General features: G+C 40.8%; 2 protein-coding genes across 5 annotated transcripts; both read right to left on the reverse strand.

The window, feature by feature from the left end:
- Positions 1 to 206: 206 nt before the first annotated feature.
- On the reverse strand, positions 207 to 2,788 carry zgc:123278 (tumor susceptibility gene 101 protein). The gene is made up of 6 exons (XM_032523845.1): positions 2,646 to 2,788; positions 2,438 to 2,522; positions 2,270 to 2,335; positions 1,923 to 2,086; positions 976 to 1,078; positions 207 to 731 (listed from the first exon to the last, which is right to left on the reverse strand). Exons 1-6 carry the CDS (start codon positions 2,685 to 2,687, stop codon positions 613 to 615), a joined length of 579 nt encoding a protein of 192 aa, XP_032379736.1. The 5' UTR covers positions 2,688 to 2,788; the 3' UTR covers positions 207 to 612.
- Positions 2,789 to 4,674: 1,886 nt separating this feature from the next.
- On the reverse strand, positions 4,675 to 23,084 carry hrasb (HRas proto-oncogene, GTPase b). Of its 4 annotated transcripts, none has more exons than XM_032523848.1 (7): positions 22,764 to 23,084; positions 13,720 to 13,724; positions 13,535 to 13,675; positions 10,552 to 10,730; positions 8,707 to 8,866; positions 7,736 to 7,860; positions 4,675 to 7,507 (listed from the first exon to the last, which is right to left on the reverse strand). In XM_032523848.1, the coding sequence occupies exons 3-6, from the start codon at positions 13,643 to 13,645 to the stop codon at positions 7,741 to 7,743; spliced, it is 570 nt and encodes a 189-aa protein (XP_032379739.1). In that variant the 5' UTR covers positions 13,646 to 13,675; positions 13,720 to 13,724; positions 22,764 to 23,084; the 3' UTR covers positions 4,675 to 7,507; positions 7,736 to 7,740. The 4 variants fall into 4 exon arrangements, with proteins under 4 accessions (XP_032379739.1, XP_032379738.1, XP_032379741.1 ...); XM_032523847.1 differs by lacking the exon at positions 13,720 to 13,724 and adding an exon at positions 21,018 to 21,021 and having other exon boundaries at positions 13,535 to 13,678; XM_032523850.1 differs by lacking the exon at positions 13,720 to 13,724 and having other exon boundaries at positions 13,535 to 13,680; positions 22,765 to 23,084.
- Between the last annotated feature and the right edge of the window lie 94 nt (positions 23,085 to 23,178).

Consider the following 23,178-nt stretch of genomic DNA (forward strand, 5'->3'; position numbering starts at 1 on the left):
CAGAATAAATCAGTCATTTTTCACAAGTAATAGTCTTATTTTTGACTCTATAGTCTTGAAGTCGTGATTAATTTATGTGTCCACTAAAACACTACAAAATAAGTCACAACTATTTTTAAACACAGTAGCTTTTGCAGGCAGCAGCTTTGCAGTTTAACTGAACAGTTGTCAGAATTTCTTTTCTATATTCTCTGTCAAAATTAAATACACCACACTCTTCTATAATGTTTCGTGCTTTATTGGACTGCACCTGGACTGCATTGGACTGTGTGTGTTCTTCAAATGATTAACCTTTCTCTTCACCGGTCAAAAGTCCAAAATGTTTGTAGATAAGAACAAAAAATGCCTTTGGGTGGAGTTAAGGTAAAGTTTTATGAGCTGCTTGTAAAGCAATTTTGTGTTGTTTAACACACACACTGGCATTCAAATACTAAATTAGTTTGTTACATTCTTATAAAAAACATAAAGAATCTTGCCATTTTTCTGGAATTGTAATTCATTAATTAACAATAACATAATCAATGGATACCATCTGACATTGTATACAGGAATAAAAAATTCATCAACACACAAACAGTCAAACGTTATTGTCAAATCCCACAAAAAAAACAACTAACAGTTGGTTTCATTTTCTTCCTGGAAAGGTGGATCCTCTTCTCTGGCTAAATGCAGATACAAACTTCCATCTGCCTTTGAAAGCACCTCTGGTTGTCTGTGGTACTGTAGCCAACCTACAATAATATATTTCTATTTTAGAAGCGTCCTTACCAGTCACAACAAAATTCATAAACATGTTGACAGGGAGACAGTGTTTCCCGCGCTAGATTTATGAATGATGAACCTAGAGTCACACTGAATCGTGTGTGACTTAAACCTTGGATCTTTCTCATCAACATCAACTTGTATGTAGGGTATTGATAGTGTTGTTTTGTAAATACATGGAGGCTCGCGTCTGTCTGTGTGAGTGTTACTTACAAGGGGCTTGTTCGGGCTCCAGATGAGGCTGGATGCACACAGGAGGGAACTCTCCAAACATGACAACCATCACCTGCAGCAGGCTCATCAGGTCACATTCCTTCTGATAAGAGAAAGAAAAAGTCCCACCAGTGTATCATGGCAGTTAAGCTGTAAACCACATCATTCTGTACATTTAACCCTTGTGTGTTGTTTGGGTCTGTGGGACCCATTTTCAATGTTTGCTCAAAGAAAAACTGCTATTTGTTATTAACTAACTCAAACTCATTAGCCTTGGCTCGTTTTCTGTAAAGAACATAAAAAGTAACTTATTTTTAATGACAGCACTCACAGTACACCCCCCCCCCCATACTATATGACTGTTACATACTGTGTGATGTGTTCGGGTGTACTGGACCCACGTGTATTTAATTGTAGGTGCTATGAAACTATGTTGTCTTTCTGCACCTGCTATTCCCACACAAAGTTACAAAATTGTGACATTTCAAGCACTTTCACCTATTCTGAGAATTAAGCACCAATGATAATCAAACATCTTGTTTATATATAGAGATATATATACACTGTATATATACAGTATTTTACCTTTTTTACTTTTTTACAGCTGAATGTCCTTGTTTTCTCACAAAAACACAAAATTGATCATATGATCATAAATGTGATCTTACAGGGGTAAATGGCAAATATGAACCATAAATGATGTATATATTATTGGTAATTGAGCTAAAGTAAACATCATAACATAAATTGTTACAGCTGTATTGATTTTAAAAGCCTAATAATGTGGTGGGTCCACCAGACCCGGGAACATTGGCTTTGTAACAAAATTATATAACAACACCACACAGGGGTTGAGTGCCAGCAAACATCAGTAATAGACAATGATGCCATTGTCTATTTCCTTTTACATGCAGCCCTGTCAAAGAATACAATAATTCATTTCTTACATTCTTCCACTCCTCCAGGTAAGGTAGTGTGACTTCACCATTGCCGGAGATGTACTTCCCACTGAGAACCATCATCTCACGTGTGGGTCTGACATAGCAGATGGGAGCAGTTAGGGGGTAGCTTTCCTCAATCCACACGCATATCGGGATGTTGAAGGTCTTTTCTTGTATAAGAACAACGGGAGAAGGTATTTTAGTAACATATTCTGAGAGATTATGAGCTTCATCTTTTTTTTTTTTTTTTAATTATTATTGAAATTGTTTAGAATCCACGTCAAAGTCAGCTTCTGAAAAAATAAATTAGCTGTTTATTAGTCAAAGAGTATGAATTGCAAAGTCATTGTTACCTGTAAACATGACAGGAATGGTTCCGGTTAGACTCATCAAGTTTTTTGTTGTTCCATCATTGTAAACTGTAAAAAAAAAAAAAATCAGTCATTTAGAGCACTTGTTGAAGTTTGCTACATCTTGAATAAGTTCAGCGACAGAGAGTTAGCTGTTGTTTTGCTTCTTACCGTATCTATCCATCATGGGCACAAGGTTTTTGAAGTGACGTAATGCAATACATATTTCATGGGCCACATGTTTACGATGATATGTCTTCAAAATCAAAGGACACAAAACAAGCAGTGAAACAATATACATGCATTCTATACAACACGTTGTTTAGGTTGAATTTAGAGAGAATTCATTCTTCTTTCAATTAATGACAATTATTCTTACCTTGGGCAGCATTTTCTTAATCATATCCTCATAGTGTGGCATTATAACGGTTTATCCAAAAGGTAAATATCACTTTTCCTGTGAACCTTTTGGATCTCCTGCACTCACCAACCCTCGGCTTTCTGTCCGTCTTGGGTTTATGGATCACCGTCTTCTTTTATCTTTTACGACGTTTGAAAGCCAGTGACAGAACAGTCCCACAATTATGCAAATCATCTGCCCTAAAAAGCAATAACTAGGCTACATGGTTGTTCAAGCCATGAGAAAGGAATATGACAGTGGCCGCATAAACCCATATTTGTACATTGTTATTCATAATGATACTATATGACCGGTTTAGGAGCCACGCTTTGAATGTTGTTTGGATGTTGAAACTGTAATCTCTTGGATCAGGATCAATAATAGTCCTGTGTGTAGTGATCACTAACAAAACAGTGTAAATTGTAATTTCCCCACCGGGGATCAATAAACAGTAACAATTAAATAAATTATAAATAGGATTTCAATAAATTATACTGATTTTGCCCCCTGCCACAGTATTTGTTCATGCCTTGTGTTATCACTCTCTTTTACATCTACTTAGCACTTATAACATAGTCATATTTGCAAAGTGCTACAGTATGAATTATGCTTATTATAGTGACCTGCAATGTCAAACCATGTGTTCCAGCGTCAGCATATATGCAAGCATATATAGTACAAGGAACAACAAACTGATTCGCAAGGCCAGTGACGTCGTGGGGGTGGATCTGGACTCTCTGTTGGTGGTGTCAGAGAGGAGGACGCTGTCCAAACTACATGCCATCTTGGACAATGTCTCACACCCACTCCATGGCTTGTTGCTCAATCACAGGAGCACTTTCAGTGACAGACTCATTCTCCCAAAATGCACCACAGAGCGCCACAGGAAGTCATTCCTGCCGGTGGCCATCAAACTTTTTAACTCCTCCCTCTAAGTGTCTGACACACAGACACTTAGAGAGGTTGAAACTGGACAATATTATCGGTATTATCTGTTTTGTGCAATAACACTGGCCTGACATGTGCGCAATTTCAACTACTACAATTTATTATTTTACTTTTCACCATTCCAAATCCTTAATTATGTTAATTATGTAAATAATGTATAATACCATTCCTTTATGTAAATACCGTACATATCCAATTCCTTATATTTCTTTATTTCTTTGTATTTCTACTCTATTTATAATATTTGTGCAACTGCAACACGGAGTTTCCCTTCGGGGATCAATAAAGTATTTCTGATTCTGATTCTGAACATCAATACCAGCAGTAATAAAATGCTAAGGACCACCACAGAAAATGCATATTTACTGTACTTTTACTTTATAGTAGAAATTTACCACACACACACACACGCACACACCATTTTCAGCACAATACAAACATTATCTATCTTTAAATAATCAAAAGGACAATCTTTACGGATCCCAACCACCTGGATAGCAGCCTTTTATTCCTGCCCCCCCATTGCACATTTATTACTATTCCTATTCTATTTAAACTTTTTTTAATGCACACATTTAAGGAACTGACAAGATTAAAATTCACTGTAATTGCTTACATGTGACAAATAAAAATGAATTAATTGATTAATTGGCATTAGTTGTGTTGTGAGGCAAATATCTTTGTTTTTGGGGCATTAAATTGATTTATGTTCACGAACATGATGACATGAGGTCTGCCCGGTTCACCTGTGTGACCTAAAACTTCTCTAAATGACATTGCTCATGGTAAAATTCTTGTGTAAACACAACATTTATGCCCGCATTGTGTAAATCACACAATATTCATTCAAACAGGTTTACATATTTGTCACATGAAATCCAGCTGAATTCATACTAGCGATATAACAGATCATTATTAATATATATTTTGCAAACATGTCCTTTTTCTTTCGGTTTGTCATTCTTTCAAATATACAAAGCAACCTGCAGGTGGAAGCAAAGCTCAAATGTGAGAGGAACAATGTGGAAAGTTAGATAGTGGAGGGAGCAAAGACAGTTTCATCTTGACATCTTTATTCCTGTCCCGCAATACATTTGCCACATTTTCAAAGAGTAAATACATCTTAAATAGCTGAACAGTTGACATTTTCACAAATTCCTTCCACGCCTCCATCCACAGTTTGCAAGGGAGAAACAAGCCCTTGAGCCCACTGTATTCCTTGTGCAAAACCCCCAATGGTCCGTACGGTCTTCGTCATGCTCGCCAGGTTTTCTGACATGTATACTTGTGGTTCGCTGGCTGGAGTTTCCCTTTGGCAAACATGACGCTGATATTCTAATAACATGGGAATTTGAATACATAGATTTGTGAAATTCTATGTATTATCATCATGGATGTACAGTTTAAAGATTGACAGGGAGAGGACAAGCATACCATCAGGACTGTAATTACAGGTTAAACGTCACACTCTTTTTTTTTTTTCTTTTTTCCATTAAAAAGGTTTGAGTACAATGGGTGAAAAATAAAAAGTTAGGAACACAGCCAAAAGTGGGACTGAGGATCAACTCCTGCTTGTTGTACATTCTAAAACACAAGGCTTCTTTCAAAACATTTCTAGAGTAGAACACATTCACAGTTCATTTCCTTCGTCCAAGCAGAGAAACGAACACTTAATTGATAAAAAAAAAACTTGACCACTACCATCCACACAGTAACTAGACTGATCATATTTCTTTAAGCCGTGTTTTGAGTGAAAAGGGTTGCTTAACTGTACAAAATCAATTAGGTCAGAAATCAACATTTTGTTTACCTTGAAAGGAAACAAAGGCAAATTTAAATTTGACGTCTTTCATAGAAGTGGCCTGAGATGTCGGAGGTCTGAATCTACAGCTTGTTGCCCAAACCGGCCTGTAGTGTCTGGAAGTCCATGCATTATCACGCACGTCCAATTCTCTGAATTATTTAAGTACAATCTGGATTTAAAGTTACAATATCTAGTAATTACCATCACATGTTCAAATGTATTGGGAATGGAACATGAGAACATCAGAGCTAGACAACTTGCCCCTCCCCCCCTTTAATCAATGTAGTGTCCAGGGACTTTCCTCGTCTTTCAAATGCTCTACAACGCATGTCTAAACTTCTATATTGATTTTAGTTGCACACAAAGTCAAACAAACAATGCAGCCAACAGAAAACATAATTCTCAGGTAGAGCTCGCTGCATACATGAGGTACAAACTAGCTAACAGATAAGGCAAAGTAAACACAGCAGTCTTTTTTCCATTTAGGCAGCAAATGAATGCAGCCGTGGAGAGCACAAGCTAGTCGGTATTAGGAAACAAAGCAATGCACTCCCAAAACCCCTCGCCTAGCAAACATATACAGTAAATATGATTCTGATGTGGTTAGCACCTGACCTGTTATTGTTCCGCTGAAGAGCTGAGGTGGCAGAGAAAGAGAAGCAGTTTGAGGATAGTATGGTGTGTGTGTGGAAAAAACAAAGTTTGACTCTGAGGCTGGACTGGCAGAGTGTTACACTCTGCAAAGCTAACTGGTGACATCCTTCCAGGACTGGCAGCTGAGACTTTCCTGGACCCTGATTCCTGAGCCTTACAATCCACAAGGAGTGATTCTTGGCAATCAAAAAAAAAAAAATTGTGTTATCACAATGTAGTAAATAAGAGTCGTATAGTAAACATTTATTGAAATAAAATGCAAAAAAAAAAAAAAAAACCTGGTTGTCATTTAGTCTAAAACCATAACCAGTCATTGTTTAACTGTACAAGTGCAGAGGTTTTCTCCCATTTCTACAGGCCACCTCTCCAGCTTTAGCAACTAGAGAGAAGACAACTACATTTCCATGCACAGTACCCCTCCATCCTTGACAAAAAAAAAAAACAAGTAGCAATGAGAGGTGGATTATTCCCAATACTAAAAAATCCTATTGCACCAGAACCTACGTACACTAGCTGTTACTATTATTATTATTATTATTCCACAAAGACAACGCTTACTATAGCAAAGAAAACATCTGTAAGGAGAGAAGGCAACCATAATCTGGATATTCATCAATCTGTATATTCTCCATTCAACATTTTTATCCCAGAAGGACTTCCAACTATGTCAGGCAGGTCATGAAAAATGTCAAAACCAGGTGCCATCTATAAGAAATCCTTGCTCACATTTTGCTCTTTGACTTTCAAATTCGGCAATCAACAATAAAATGTTCCACATCAAAATCAAAGATTTTGTACAGCTAGGCTAACTGTTACAAACAACAACAACAACAACAAATTATAGTCATTCCCATGTCAGCCTCCACCCCCTGTATCCAGTATAACGAAGCACACAGCCATTCAGGGGAAACCAAAGGCAGGTAGAGTGGGATTGGGGGTTATTTATAAGACGTGTTGGGGCAACTAAACGTCCATTCCAGTCTTTCCATTTAAGTCAGTCAGTCCTTCCAGTGGGCAGGCGGTGGGGGTGGAAGTAGGCTTTCAAGGTGGGAGGAGGTCAGAAACACCCCCTTTAAGACCAGTGTTGAGACTGAAAACAATAAGTTAGCAGGAAACTTGTTGAGCTACCCAGCGAGACCACACTGGAGTTGACAGGGAGTCCTTAGTGGTGTTGCTCACAGGTCGACGTGTGGACCAAAAAAAGGGACCGGACTGGGCTATTTCAGGTAGCCACTTAGGCAACAGTCCAAACCTCCTCCGTTCCATGAAGGTCTATGGTTCAGTCAGCTCTGGTGGTTTCCTTGAGAGCTTTTGCTTCAATCCTCCTCTTTTTGAAAAAGTTTATATTTCATCATTGAGTCATTTTATCTTTCTACCTTTAAGTCCATGCTGTCACTACGCTCTGTAGCATTTTTCCTCAACGTGCAACACTCAGCTGGGGAATGAAATGACACAAGAGGGGGACAGATGTTAGCGCCATTTCATTGTTCATGGGAAAACTGAGACAGTGAAAAGTGAGGTTTCACATTTATTTTAACCTACAATGGACCGTCACATGCATAAAAAGACATACGAGTTTCAGTGTCACAGACTACTATAGAAACTTCCCATATGACTGTGTCAACTGACAAAGAAGGAAAGTAGATTTCTGGAGAAGTCTCACCTGCATCACGATACCACACAGCGACAGCTCATACAGTCCTGACCGCTCTCATCAGGTGGGTTCAGCTTCCTCAGCTTATGCTGTCTGATCTCCCGAACCAGCGTGTAGAAGGCATCCTCTACTCCCTGTAACCACCCACCCACACACACACACAAACACACACACACACACGTTACAGAAAGATCGGGCCCTTATAACGGTCCATTAAAAGTGGAGTACAGGGCATGCGCCCCTTATAACTGACAGCAAACCTCTCAGGTGTACGCACCATTTAGAGGCCTGGCAACATCGCTATGGCAACCCAGATAATTCAGACGGCGTTAATCAAGGAATCTTAACAATTAAAAGAGAACTCTTTGCATACTGTACTCTTCTGTGTGAATGACAGAGTTTCTGCGAGTTCAAAGATGAAGGCGACAGTCTATGTGTACCTACATTTTGTGTGACAGTGAGTCAGACACAGTGGGAGCTGTGCGGCGACATATCTTTATAAAGCCTTTCAAATACTGTAGCTCTGTTCTCAAGCCAAGGTAACCTGGCTATGAGTCATTGCCTGCGGCATAATGAAATGTTTCCAGCAACACAAATCTCTACCGCAAGCCATTCACTTCTCTTCATGTGCTTGAATACACGTCAGGAATTTACCTGATGAAGGTCTTAGACCGTTGTCTTTTCTGAATAAATGAATGCTTGTGTAATGATCAGTGTATGGAACTCTTTCTAAGCTCAAAATGTAGAACTACAGAGCCCATACCCATAACGTGTTTACTACAGTATGATACAGTACAAGGAGACTTCAAATATACATATAATCTAAGTTTTGTGGCTTGCAAAGAAGGGAGGAAAAATTAACATGTCAATGAAATTTGAAAGGTAATTTTGAATACCAGAGATAGAGGGAGAGAGAAAGGGTTCTTCCATTAAAGTGAATGTATAGTACTGCGGGTGGGTGCTTCTTGTTCACTACCTACCTGACGTGTTTTGGCAGAGGTCTCGATGTATGGGATGCCGTAAGAGCGGGCGAGTTCTTGGGCTTGCCTTGTGTCCACCGTGCGTGCCGGGAGGTCACATTTGTTTCCCACAAGCACCATGGGAACATCGTCCGAGTCCTTCACACGTTTAATCTGTTCTCTGCAGATTGCAGGACAAGAAAATTGCCATAGTTGACATTTACTTGCAAAACTTTTCCTTAACCCAGCACTGCATTCAGTCACAGTGACATATCCTCCCTGCTTCATGAACAACAACCACTGGTGAGCCAACCACCCAGGGAGCACTAGGACCCTGAGGAAGAGCCGGGCCCCGCTGGTGCTGGGGCTGTGCTGTGCTGTGCTGCACTGCACTGCTGAAGGAGGGAGGGGGAGAGGAAGGCAGGGAGGGGGAGGGATGGACAACAGGCCGACAGCGAACAGCATTACCTCATCACTACAGCAGCCAGCGCCAAACGCCAGGCAGCCAGGGGGAACTGAGTGAGAGGAGTGGGTCAGATCAATCCATGAGCTCAGCCCTTCTTCTCCCTAAGCCACAGTACAGCAGGATGCATCCCCTACAGTCGGCCCTGCCCATCTGCAGTCAACACTGCTAATCATGACCACAGTTCCACTTGTTACCCTGTGTAGACCATTGCCTTCTTATACGCTGGTGCGGCAGGTATTTCATGTCTAACAGGCCTATTCATATATATTTATTTATTTTTTTTAGAATTATTTTGTTGGCATTTTGTTTTTTAGGTCTTTAGTGACAGGACAGCTTAAGACAAGAAAGGGAGGAGAGCGGGGGTATGGCATGCAGCAAAGGGCCGCAGGTCAGAATCAAACCCTGCGGTAAGGCTCAGTCCTTACCGTAAAAAAATTAATAAAATCAAAATGACAGAAAACACCAAAAGATATCAATTTGGTGCATTCTTGAGTATGGTATAATACTGCTGGCTGGTTTAAATGAAAGAAGACACTTACTTAAGCAGGTACCGTGCCAGTATGTGCCAACAGTTTGGCAAAAATGCCTGATTATTTTTGCCAGGAAAATAGACAACAGATCTTTAAATAACTCAACAGCACTAACCGAGCCACCATCTATTCTAGCATCCAACTAAAGATCCACCCACGTCTTCACAAGTTGCACAACTGTTTTACAGTGATACTAGCAGTTGTGTTAAAGCCAGGCCCCCAAAAAAGGCTGAGCTACAATGGCAATAAGCCCAACAGATGTGTGTGAAACTCAAAAGACCCTGCAAATATGTAGAGGAGGTGGCAAAGTAAATATGCAGCCTCCTTTACTTGCTACCTGCTGGACTGGAGTGGGTGTCTAATGTGATGAGAAAGACAAAATGTGGCAAAGAGAGAGAACACTGTCATCTCCAGCTGAATCTCTCCTCGCTCGCTCCCTTTCTCCTTCCCTGTCCTTGAAAGTGCTACCTCTCCCCGCTCCTCTAATTGAGTCAGGATCGATTTCATTGGCATCGTGCTGTAATCCTCCAGTTGGGGGCTAAGCTTTCTTTAGCCGTGTTAAACGCTACAGCATGACATCACCCAACTACTGCAGAGAGCTGGCACACATACGTATACACACCCCCTCTCTATCCGGTCCCCATGGGAGTCCCTGCAACACACACTGAATACAAAAAAAATCCACACAGAACCTTAGAAGAGAACTAACAGAAATGATTTTGTGTCTGAACTCCACCCCCGACTGGCCAGTGAACACACAGGTTCACATCTGCAACAACAGATGTCATAATGCTCAATATCAGTGTCATGATTTGTGGTGCCCCTGCATCCCAAACCATCTCTCTCCGCATCCCTCTTATACACACACACCTGTACTGGTGAATGTCCTCAAAAGACTTGGTGTTGTTGATGGCGAAGACACAGAGGAAACCCTCCCCTGTTCTCATGTACTGATCCCTCATGGCGCTGTACTCCTCTTGACCTGCAGTATCCAGGATGTCCAGCAGGCAGGTTTCCCCGTCAATCACAACCTGTTTTCTGTACGAGTCCTGCAAAAAAAGGGACAAAGTCCAACATTTAAAGAGGTGGTAAAAATGTGTGAATGTGCAATCTTACAAAAGTCAGACACAAAACGCATAGTTCAGGTAGAATTTGAGGCCACTGTGGGGGGTAGTGTAACGTTTTCAGCGTCGTGGCTCCGAACCGTAATGTTAGTTGGGACGGACGGACCCCTTGTTTCTTTAGGCTAACTATATTAGCTTTAGCCTGGCTGGTAGCAGCTTATTACTTGTTTCTTTAGGCTAACTATATTAGCTTTAGCCTGGCTGTTATCAGCTTTCTGTGGGGGGAAATGACCGGGAGACGTTGTGATTAGGTTGCATTAAATCAGGTGATTTAGTTTGTATTTGCAGCAAACATAAAACACTGACTACAGTAGCTTCACTGACGACCCATCAAAACCATGCGCATCACTGTGTGAGCGGCAGCTGCTGCCTACGGTACTTTTCTACACACGGAGAGCCTCACTTCCCATGACAATAAACCCCGTTGGACTAACATCACATACACACTTTGCCCACATGGCTACCTGCTTTAAAAGGGGAAGGGTCGGCCGGTAATAGTCATGTAAAAGGAGAAAAGTTTACTTTTCTATCAAGCAGCAAAAAAGGATCAGAGTCAACATTGCAACGTCCTGCGATGTGACCATCTCGCATGCACACATCTCGATCTCAATGCTAAAATCCCAATATCGTTCAGCCCTACTATAAATAACAACTGTAAGTCGCTTTGGATAAAAGCGTCAGCTAAATGAATATTACATTACGACTTGAGTTTGAGACTCGGACTCAAGTTGCACTTCAGTAACTCGTGAATATCTTTAATTTTAGGAAACGTCTGATGAGATAATGTTATTCCCCTCCCTGTGTAATCTAAAACACATCTACGCAACACGTAATTCATACAACAAGGCCCAAACAGAAGAAGTGCTGAACAAGCTTGTGCAAATTTCAGAATTGGCCTCCATTTAATTCATGAATTGGAATTTAAAATTGAACTAACTCCGCCCCACAGGATGTTAAATTGGAATGACAGGAAGTGGAATTAACAGAAAGAATGTGCTGAATCTCACATACATTCAGTGTTAGGAAGGTTATAATGGAAATGTAATTACTTACTGTTATAAGTTACCCATTATAAATGTTGTTTGGATTGCTTTATCAATGCAAAGCAATTTCCTTTTAATTTGATGAGTAACTAATTGCACGTTTTACCTCAGTAATGCAACTAAATACAATTACATTCATTTTGTAATTTAATAACATAATTTCTTTATACGTAACTAATCACTCCTCAAACATGCATACATTCTGTTCCAAAATATAGATAATGATAAGCATTCTGGGAAATGGAGTCATGTTCCATCATATTCCACAAACTATTAGAATATTTCTGCCTATTAGAATAAATAAAACTTAATTATTTGTTCTGTGACTAGAACTTTTAACGTTTATTGCTGAAAACATTTCCTGTTAATGTTATCTGTACAAGCAGTTCAAACTAATCATTTATAGAATAAATTATAGACATATACAATAATGATTTACATCCCCAACCGCCAGGCTCCGCCTACCAAAAGCCTGGGTCTGGCCGAGGTTTCTTCCTAAAAGGGAGTTTTTCCTCACCACTGTCACTATGTTTCATCTTGGGGGAATTACTAGAATTGTGATACCGGTACCAGAAAAATATTATTAAATATTAAATGTATATTAAATTATATTAATTTTTTATAAAAAATCAATTTTAACAAAAAGAAACAACATTATAGTACAAATCTAGTATCAAATTTTATTTTCCAGCTCTTTTACCCCTATGTCACCACACACCACACACCACACACACACACACACACACACACCACACACACACACACACACACACACACACACACACACACACACACACACACCACACACACACACACACACACACACACACCACAACACACACACACACACACACACACACACACACACCACACACACACACACACACCACACACACTTGTATCTGCATGCCTCCTCGACGTGTAGACAGCCAATCACCAGCATTATTAGATCTTCGTAGAAGCATGCTGCATGCTTATTTGCTAACTGGCATTGAGATTACTCCTAAGGCAGTGACATTTGGTATTGAATTGCAAGGCATTTTTTGATGCTCGATACTATGCAGGCAATTCGGTTGGTGCCTAAAAAGTATCGAAGTTTGGTACCCGGCCCTATTGTTACATCATTGGCCTGGGCTATTCAGTTCTAAGAAACATGTCCAAATACAAACACACACAGATATGATGTTGATTGAACATACAAATCAGTTATTAATTCCCAGTCCACTTCTGGGTCCAACACACATCTAGAGATCAGAGGAACAGGGTATCGAAGCCAATGTTTAGCCTTCCAACACACAGCCACAAAAACATTGAGTGCCGTCCCTTTGTTTGTTAGAGCATAGGGGCCAGGAATGCAAATACACAAAAAGGACATTGTCTGACCAGAGGCAGGCGTGGTGAGAAAGAGAGGGAGAGAGTGGAGAAAAAGAGAGAAGGAAACATTCTCACAAGCTTCACTCTCCTCTTTGCCATGTCTGCAATCTTGTTCAGTGTCTTGTTTCCATGAAAATATAAGAATTACAGAAGGGCACAGTAAATATTTCTTCCTAAGAGAAAATTAGGAATTTTGTCTGATTGTTAGACTGTGCTTTCTTTACGATCAACCCTTGTCTACCTTTCAACCCCAAAACCTAATATGCCTCCCACAAGAATAATGTGTAGGACATGCAGAAGAGAGAGTCATACCTCTATGGTGGGGTCATATTCATCCACAAAGTGGTTCTGGATAAGCTGGATGGTAAGTGCACTCTTGCCCACACCTCCAGCTCCCACCACCACCAGCTTATACTCCGTCATCTTTGCCGACGCTGGTCACCACACACACACACCCACACACACACACACCCACCCACCCACACACACCCACACACCGCTGCTGGTGAGAAGAAAAGGAGAAAAAAAGGTTCAGGTTAGCACTACGATTATTGGGTTTGGACATAACAACAGACATAACCAGAGCTTTGACAGGCTATTCTCTGCCATGATGTGGTCCACAACCATTACTGCCCAGTGGTGAGAAACAACAGTGGCTTTGGTGGTTGCAAGTGTGTGCATGTGCGCACGTGCGTGTGTGTGTGTGTGTGTGGGGTGGGGGCTTAGGTTGAGACCCTCAAATGGGAATGTGAAAAATGTGCTGAAGGTACTCAATGTTCCAATGCTCTCGCGCTCAGTGTGAGCAGCAGAGAGTTTGTGTGAGAGGGAGAGCAAGGGAGAAAAAAGAAGGGGCATGCCACTGGCAGACTGGTCCTCGTAACTCAGGCTGAACCCACTGTGACAGACGCCAGAGCAAAATTATCACATTTCAAAAATCAGCTGGCCAAATGAGGAAAAACGCAATAAACAAAAATATTTTGACAATGCGTGAACAGTTCATATCTGCACCATTTTTCCTTTTCAACACTCACTATTCACAATTACTAACAAAGCTATGTTTTTGCTATGTTTGCCTTGCTTCTTCCATAGGGATCAATCCATTGCAACAGAATGAGGGACTTAAAAGAGGATTTTATGACTCCAGGTGTGCCTGCAGTTGTCCCCTGTGGACCCACTGAACCCACTTAAGAGGTCTAGTCGATGTAACAGGGCTGCTCTGACTATAAATCAAGGCATGTTATTAAAGAAACATGTCGGTCTCTTGAGAAAACATGAGTGATATCCATTTTCTGTAGGCTAAAACTTACACAACACAGACTGACCTAAACATCTCCTTTACATGAATTAATGGACCTACAGTAGAGTGAATCTGAAAAGAATTAAGTAAAGCAGTTCAAACATGGAAGGTAACATTTTAAGTACAGTTCTGAATTGGAAGAACATGATTCTTCATAATTATCCAAAAGATTAAAAAGGGCTCAAAAGCCATTCTTCACATCTAAGAAACTATTAATCAAAAAGGTTTTGAAATAATTTAGTTGTGATTAAAGATGGTCCAATACCATGTTTTGCTTCCCGATATCGATCCTGATATCTGAACTTGCGTATCGGCCGACACCAAGTACTGCTCCGATACCAGTGTGTTAAACTCTCAAACAATGAATGCCACAAACATTTCTTTTATTACCATCCAGTTTGACAGTCAGTTATAACTGAAAAAGAACATAATACACTACTTTAATGTAGATTTTCCTTAGGGCTTTATTACGTGGTATTGGATCGGTGCATAAACTCCAGTACTTCCCGATACCAAAACCAGCGTTTTAGGCAGTATCAGAGGAAATACAGATACTGGTCTCGGAACATCTCTAGTTGTGATGAGTATTTTCTAAAAGAAGATCAGGTCAATTTGTTAGGAAATGGCTGGGTGGAAGTAACCAGTGAAGAAAAAATAATTTATGACTTTTGCCAGAAGGACCAGGCATGCTCAAAACGTGGGAATTTGCAGAATATGCCAATTGTTCTATCCCAACGTCACCTCTGGAGTCAGACCACACATGTATGTCCATGTATAGACAAAAGGCAATGCAAAGACACGCACACACAGATCCCGACATCACCACCACCCTTACAACACGGCTGCTCAATGAAATCGTTGAGTCGTGTTGAGTCAGCTGGTAGCAAAAGTAGTCATATGGGTGTTTCCACTGCATACAGTAAAGTGTGACTAAGCTTACTGCAAATGTATCACCTTTACTAAGCAATTACCATATCTATGACCTGAAAATGACCTCATACCATCCCTGTAGTAGACATGATGGCACATGATGAGTCAGAGTTCGAAAGACATGAAGCTACCATGGAGATTTTGCTAGGTGAAGTGAAATGAAATACAAGCTAGGGCTAGTGTGACCAAACCTGGTCTGCTCGAGGCCCAAGGCAACCGCAGGAGCCTCCCGTGGTTACAGCTTCAGTTTGACATCATGCAGACAACAATGAGTGGTCAGGTCACATCCTCACAGCAATATCATCAGAAAAAATCCCTGGAATTCCTGTACCTCCCAGGATTGGCAGTTTAGTTTCACTTTCTGTTTGACAGTAGAGACAAAAAAAAACAAAAAACCTTGACTTCACCCTTTTCTTATGCATTTGTTCTTTGACTTTAGTTGAACAGTGTTATCGCCACTTTCAACACAAAAATATGTTAAGGTATTTGAAGAGGATGTCTCAAACAGAATTCCATTGTATTGCATACGATGATAATAAAAGATCTATCTATATACCTGTCAGAAACAGTTATCTACATCTGCACCACCTTAACACCAAAAAGCAGCCTTAAATTGCACTTTAAAAGTAGTCTGTCATATATCCTGTAGTTAAAATAAGTTCAAATGGGGTTAAACATCTCGGCCTGTTCATCGACAGTGTCTCACTTTGCTGAATGTTCCTGAAGTGAGCTCAAGAAGAAAATCACTGACCTGACACACCTGCTAAGAATGTGTGTGTATCAATTCGTCTCAGGTTTTCATGAGCACCACGGGTCACATAAGCCGTTTTTCCTTCTCCAGAGAACCAACTGTCATCCATACACATAAATTGCACTCTATGTAGCTCTGTTACGAAAACTCCTTGCTCACTATAGAGTGGTGAACACATCAGCGCTTCAGCCATCCACACCCTCTCTCTTGTGCTTTATCTCCCAAGGGCGCGCACACAAACACACACACACACGGAGTGAATCTTAAACTCATCTATGCTCCTCACCACCCAGCACAGTGGACCCATTACAGTTTGTCTTCCGTTCAAAACGATCACCGGAAGATGCCATAGCACACATCCTCCACACCACCCTATCACACCTGTAAAAGAAGCCATCTCAGATGAACCACCTCACTGTGCATGTGGATTCTTGACAGGCAGACATAGACATCATCCTTAACACCGGAGCACCCCAGGGCTGTGTTTTAAGTCCCCTGCTGTACTCTCTATACACACACTACACTAACTCCAACACCATCATCAACTTTGCTGATGACACAGTTGTGGTCGGCCTGATTACAGACAGCAATGATAAAGGTCTACCTGAAAGAAGTAGAGGACCTGAGCCGCTGGTGTCAGGACAACAACTTACTCAAGACTAAAGAAGGGAGTTCCGGGTATCCCCTCAAATAATGAGCAATTTCTACTCCTGTATCATTAAGAGCATTCTGACAATGAGCACCGCGGCCGTGTTTGGAAATAGCACCAAACACCACTGCAAAGCCCTGCAGAGAGTGGTTCGTTCACGAACATACAACAGCCTTGCCCTTCCCCACCTAAAAGATATATACACCAGGCGTTGCAAGAAAAAGGTTAAGAAATCACTTAGAGATCCAACACCCGTTCAACACACACACACAACACACACCACACAACACACACACACACACACACCACACACACACACACACACCACACACACACACACACACAGCTGGGGTAACATTTTACTGGAATTGTACCCCATACATGTGTCAAGTACAATTGATTGATTTAGTTTTTCATCCTGTAGAATATGCATGCACCACCTCTCTGTAAAAACGTTGTGTATGTCTGAGAGGTGTGATTGTGCGGATGTAAGGACAGACTTAGATTAGCCAAGACCAAGACTGGCTGGTTGGCTGACTGACTGACTGATGTCAATGATTGACAGGAAAGCAGAATGCTAACTACAGACACAGCCATTAAGCTGCTCTCATTCAATCACACAGACCCACACACATGATCCTGCAACGCATCCTTGATCCCGTAAGTCATTGCTCGCCTTAATGGAACAGGTAGCTCTGAACAACGTCACCAATATCAACAATGGTCTCCTTGTAAAAACACCCTCACTGCTATAATTCTCAAGCACAACAGGAAGGGAATTATCCTGAATCCTCAGTCTTGTAGCCAAACATTTAGCTTCCTTTTTCCTCACTGTAAATAAATCAAGCTGGTACACAGTGCAGCCCACCCTGGCTGGAGTACAGAGACCAAGGCAAAGCCGCAGAGCCAGCCTCGCTCCTTACAGCCTCCTTTAACCAAATAAACAGCAGCTGCGTGGAGAGACTTGTGCAGGGCACACAGACGCTGGAACACCTTTGGTCCCTGTAGGCCACAAACTCAGACTGGGCAAGGATTCACATCAGGGAAACCGTAAGAACACAAAATAACATGTTATGGTATTATAGATTTGTTATTGGTCTTAGAGAAAGTGGGACTTTCAGGGGATGATGACAAATAACGATTATTTCATTATCAATTAATATGAGCACATCCACATAAGCATATATTTGAGCGTCTTCTAAAACCCCAACTTTATACATTAGCCTTTGTGTAAAGGGCTACAACCCCTTTATGCTGTATTAAAAAAATTGTTTCTGTATTTTGTTTATTTTTTATTTATTTCTTCATGTATTGTGTGTGTGTGTGTGAAGCACTTTGTAACTGAGTGTTTTTAAAAGTGCTATATATACATAAATAAAGTGGTACTTGCCTCAATGATAAATGCTCATCATGCATACAAAAACATGATTTTAATAACCAATATGGATCAAAATGTAGAAAAGCTTAAAACCCAAATGGAAGCCTTTTCTATGTTGTTTATGAACTTTTATGCCAATAAAGTGAATTAAACTGATAAGCAGCAAAGATGGAAAATTTAGGACACACATACAACAAACAAAAACAAAAACAGATTGACACCTGCACTTTCTAACACACCCACCTCTCCAGATTCTGACATGGTTGGCTGCTGCATCTCTTCTACATAACCAGATCTCAAGTGTACACCTGCCAAACGACTGGAAGTTTACAGCCTAAAATATAAAGTCAACACACCCGCACAGAGTACTGGGAAAGGGAAGAAATGAAAACAGACAGCCGTTCCATCTCTTCTCAAACTAGGCCAAGTCAGCAGCTGATTAATAATCCACACATACATATGGAGATGAATAACTAAATTAATCATTGATAGTGATATTGATAGTGGTTCATACAGAGCCGGCCTTTGTGGAGTTAGAGAGGACGGTTGAGGACACATCCGCTGACGATCACAACCATTAGTGCACGCATCAATCTTTTTACATATTTTTCCCCACACATGGGGACAGAGGACGAGATCTTGTCTGTTTTTCATTGTTTTACTTTGGCACAGATGGTTATCCTGCACCTATAGCTGTGTCATGCCCTCGTCTGCAGTCCTACTATTCATATTGTTCAGTAATTACTCTCAGTGCATGATTACGCTGTACAGTTCTTGTTTGCCCCAGACTTGCAACAGTTGGCTGCACAATTAATCAGAATTTTATCGAAATCGCAATATGGAGTATTGCAAAATCCAAAAGAAAGGGGGGGAGGGGCGCACCATCACAGGTGGGGCCCCATTTTTTGTTAAAGGCAAAATAAACGTCAAACCATTCTGAATGAAGTACTGTGTTGCTGCAGAGACGTCCCAGACTGCAAATTGCATTCTACAGACTAATGAAAACATCTTTGTTTTTTTGTGTAGATCCTTGAAAAAAAAATTACATTATAAATGAATTTACTTTTAAGATTTTTCAATGAGAATAATTATACAAAAATTATCATTCCCTCAAATATCAGTCAAAAATAATCGCAATTAGATAATTTTCTTATATCGGGCAGCCCCAATTTACACCTGCACAGTACACCTGTACAAACATACGTACAACCACGCCGAGGTCACGCAACTTTCCACTTTTCATACAGCGTACCTGACAAAAGTACTTACCCCACAGCAATGTGACCTGTACTAACACATCAGCTCACTGAAGTTAAACAGAGTACGCCTCCCGCTCCCACTGTTCACATACATGGCTCTGAGAAAGGCTTTAGCCGCTCTATCGTCTACAAGTTAGGGGCCGCTTCCAACATATTTGCATAGCTCTTCCTCTTTTGATCAAGGAGCACTTTACAGTAGGGCTGGAGAAATATAGAGGAAATCAAATATCACAATATTATTGTGATATTTACCAAATACCTCGATATTGACACCGCAACAATATTGTAGTGTTGACTATTGGATGCTTTCACAAAATAATTAAAGAATGAGATTTTTGATAAATAATCATCGGTAATGTGGAAATAGTGACTAAGTGGGTAAAGCAGCCTTTAAAACCAGGAAAAGACAACACTTATGCCATATTATGATATCCAAAATCTAAGATGATATCTAGTCTCATATCCCAATATCAATACAATATCGAGATATTGCCCAGCTCTACTTTACAGTTTTTTGTGTTTAGGGTTATTTATAGCTCGCAAGCTCCAGCCTGGGAAATTAACAGTTCGTTTTGAAACCCTAGAACCCCGCCTGGACCGGGAGGATAATCTTACATGACAGCTTACGGTGGGTGCGAGTACAGAGCAGTGAGAGGGGTGATGGTAGGAGAGTGGCTGAGGGCGAGGGCTACTCTTACTATATGCCAAGGGCACAGAAAACCACAGGAGGGAGGGGTCGACCTGGAAACTGAAAGAAATGTACAAAGAAATCAATAATGAAAATGCTCAACATTCTCCAGCTGTGCCCCAGCCAATTCAGCTGCAGAGCTCGGATAACTACAGTGGATAAACATCTTTACTTTTTCTATGGCTCCTGATAACCTGGCAAACAATCCCATCACTTTAAAACCCATGGTGCAAGGAGGAGGACACATGAATGACCATCTTCCTCAACATGCATTCTGCTCTCCATTAAAGTTCTTAATTGGTTAAAGAATCCATACTGGCAGAGCCACAAGCCCACTGCAGAGATAATAGATTTTTAATGGAGCTATGATGGTAAGGAGACCCTCTCCAGGGAGGTATCACGGTCAAACACTGAGACTCAAGACCCGTCCTAGAGCCTCGATAGCACACTCTGCTCTCTCCAATGACATCATCCTCCTAAATGGCATCCAAATATAAGTGTTGACCTGCAGCTAAGGAATCACTACTCTGCTCACTGATGCCGATGAAACAAGTGAAACAAACAAGTGAGGACTTGAAGCAAATCTTATGAAGTCTATCAACTTAGAGATCAATCTACATGTTAGACAACAACCCTTCAAAACAGCACTATCCATTTAAGTATTCTTCTAGGGCAGGAAGCCAGAGAAAATCCCAAAACATGAATGAAACTATAATTTTGATTATAGAGACTCTTACGAGAAAATCCTTAAATAAGCTATTCCTCCTCCTGAGATTTACGACCTTACAAACACGTATATATAAATAGGTGTTTCTGCGTGTATCTGTGTGCATGCTTAAACAAGCTGCTTTTAAAAAGCACTAGTACAAGTGACCTTTTCCCCACTGGGTCATCCTTTCAGCTTGTCGGGTAGGGTGAGACGGCGGAGGCAGCAGCAGCAGAGATGAAAAGGCCAGCTGACCTCCACACAAAGGCCCGCCAGTTAGAGGAGTCATTGGGCTTATCATCGGACACCAATGCTGATTTTTGCAATCAGAGGAATGCATGAATCTCGTCCAGTTGTTTGAGTTTGTGAGTGCATGTGAAAACACTCATTATGTGGATCACAAATACTACAGAAAATACCAGTCAACCTGTAAAAGATCCCACAAAATGTTTTGTCAGTTCCGCAAAGAAAAAAATATTTCACACCAACCTCCGTAACCTAAAGACTTAAAAACAACAACACTAACAAGTCAGGAGTATGACAACGTAAAAAACACTGCTAAAGTATGCTTCCAAAAATATACAAAAGAGCATATCCTGAGCCATCTTTAAGTCCCAAACCGACACATGTTACATATTAAAAGTCTCCAGATGAAAACAATATGAAAAGTTTTTTTTGTACATTATTGGTATCCAGAAGAGTATGAGAGAGTCTTATTTTGGAAAGCAGCTGGGCACCACCCAAGCTACAGCTGTTCGGAGAAAGGGACACGCGATTATCATCACACCTCAATCACTGGCTGGACTATCTCCAGCTGTTTTCCAGCTGCCTGAATTCTTGCATTCACTCGGACTCTGCAGACGCTGATGTCAAAAAGCACACGACTAACACTGGACCTCCTTAGCCCAATGTACTCCAGCCTGTATGATCATGGAAAAACGATATGGCTTTTACATGTTGCTCATATAGGATGCTTGGGTCAGCAGCTAAGATGTTGTGATGGATAAACAGATGGGATGTGAACAACAGTCAGGTCCATTCATGTGTCAATAAGCCAACATTGAACACAGACGAGAAACACTTTTTTTTGCGTTTTTTTCTAAGAAGACACCGACGTGATTGTTACTAATATTTTGTATTATGAATACAAATGAGTGTTGCCAAAGATTTATGTCAGCGGGTGGGTAAATTGTTTCTCCTCTAGTTTACAGTCCCTATGGTCATAATTTGACGTGCTGTCTTTGTCATCTTTTTTTTCTCCTTTTCAACTAACTGAACTGTTAACAGAGAGCGTTCAGAGTGTTGCTAAATGCCTTGTAATCTAACTTCCGCAGTGTTACATTCAGTTTTTACTCAGTGTGACGGGGCGTCACCCTAACGTTACTTCTCTGTGTGGCCAATATCGGCAGCAGCAAACCTCATACTCAACGTTGTCTTTATTGGACTAAAATACAGGCGAGAGAAAGTCATTTCCATACTATTGCATCGTTAATTCGAAAGCCTTTGGTTTCTTTTTCAAACTATGATGACGGGGAAATCCACGGCGGTCAAACGTCAATGTTATTCTTCCAAAAGCAAGTTCCAACCCCACAACTAACAGAATAAAAAAAAAAAAATAGGCAAAATTCCCAATCTATAGAATTCCAATATACGTAGCCAAGACTAAAAGCCAAGCATGAGTTGTTGAGCTCGACAGATAAAGCTCGCCGGGCGTGAATTAAAATGTTACGATAGCTAGCTAGCTAACATGTTTTAACTGTGGACCGCAATCTCCAGCGGTGCCCAAAACACTGACAGCATTTTAAAGCGGTAACGTTACTATTAGACAAAAAACAGTCAGTGCCGACATGTTTCGGACAGAGGAATGTGCACTGCATACTTACAACAAGCAGAGGTCTAATTAGCGACAAGAGCGACGTTTCGTCTACCGGTGAAGAAGAAGAAAAAAAAAATATTTCAACTCTATTGCCTCTCAGCTGTAACGTTAACGTTAATCAGAAGGAATTGTTCTTGGTCCGCTTCCCGCCGTCGTTAGCATATGCACCTTATTCTGTCTGATAACGTGTTTAATTTTCAGTAGCTGTAATGCACCAAGGCATTCATTGGTTCTGGGTAAAACGAGCCCGCGTTGAACAATGTGCTTCCACAGAGAGCAGAGGGGATGAGGAGTGTCGAGCCCACGCCCAGCTCTATCAAACATAGAACCGCCCCGGTTACCATATGTTACTGCTGCATTCACATACTGTAGGAAACATTGACACTCCGCGGTTAAGACCATAGACTGTATGGTTAAGACGT

Source organism: Etheostoma spectabile, chromosome 8, assembly GCF_008692095.1.
Source record: "Etheostoma spectabile isolate EspeVRDwgs_2016 chromosome 8, UIUC_Espe_1.0, whole genome shotgun sequence".
NCBI classification, from domain to species: Eukaryota; Metazoa; Chordata; class Actinopteri; order Perciformes; family Percidae; genus Etheostoma; species Etheostoma spectabile.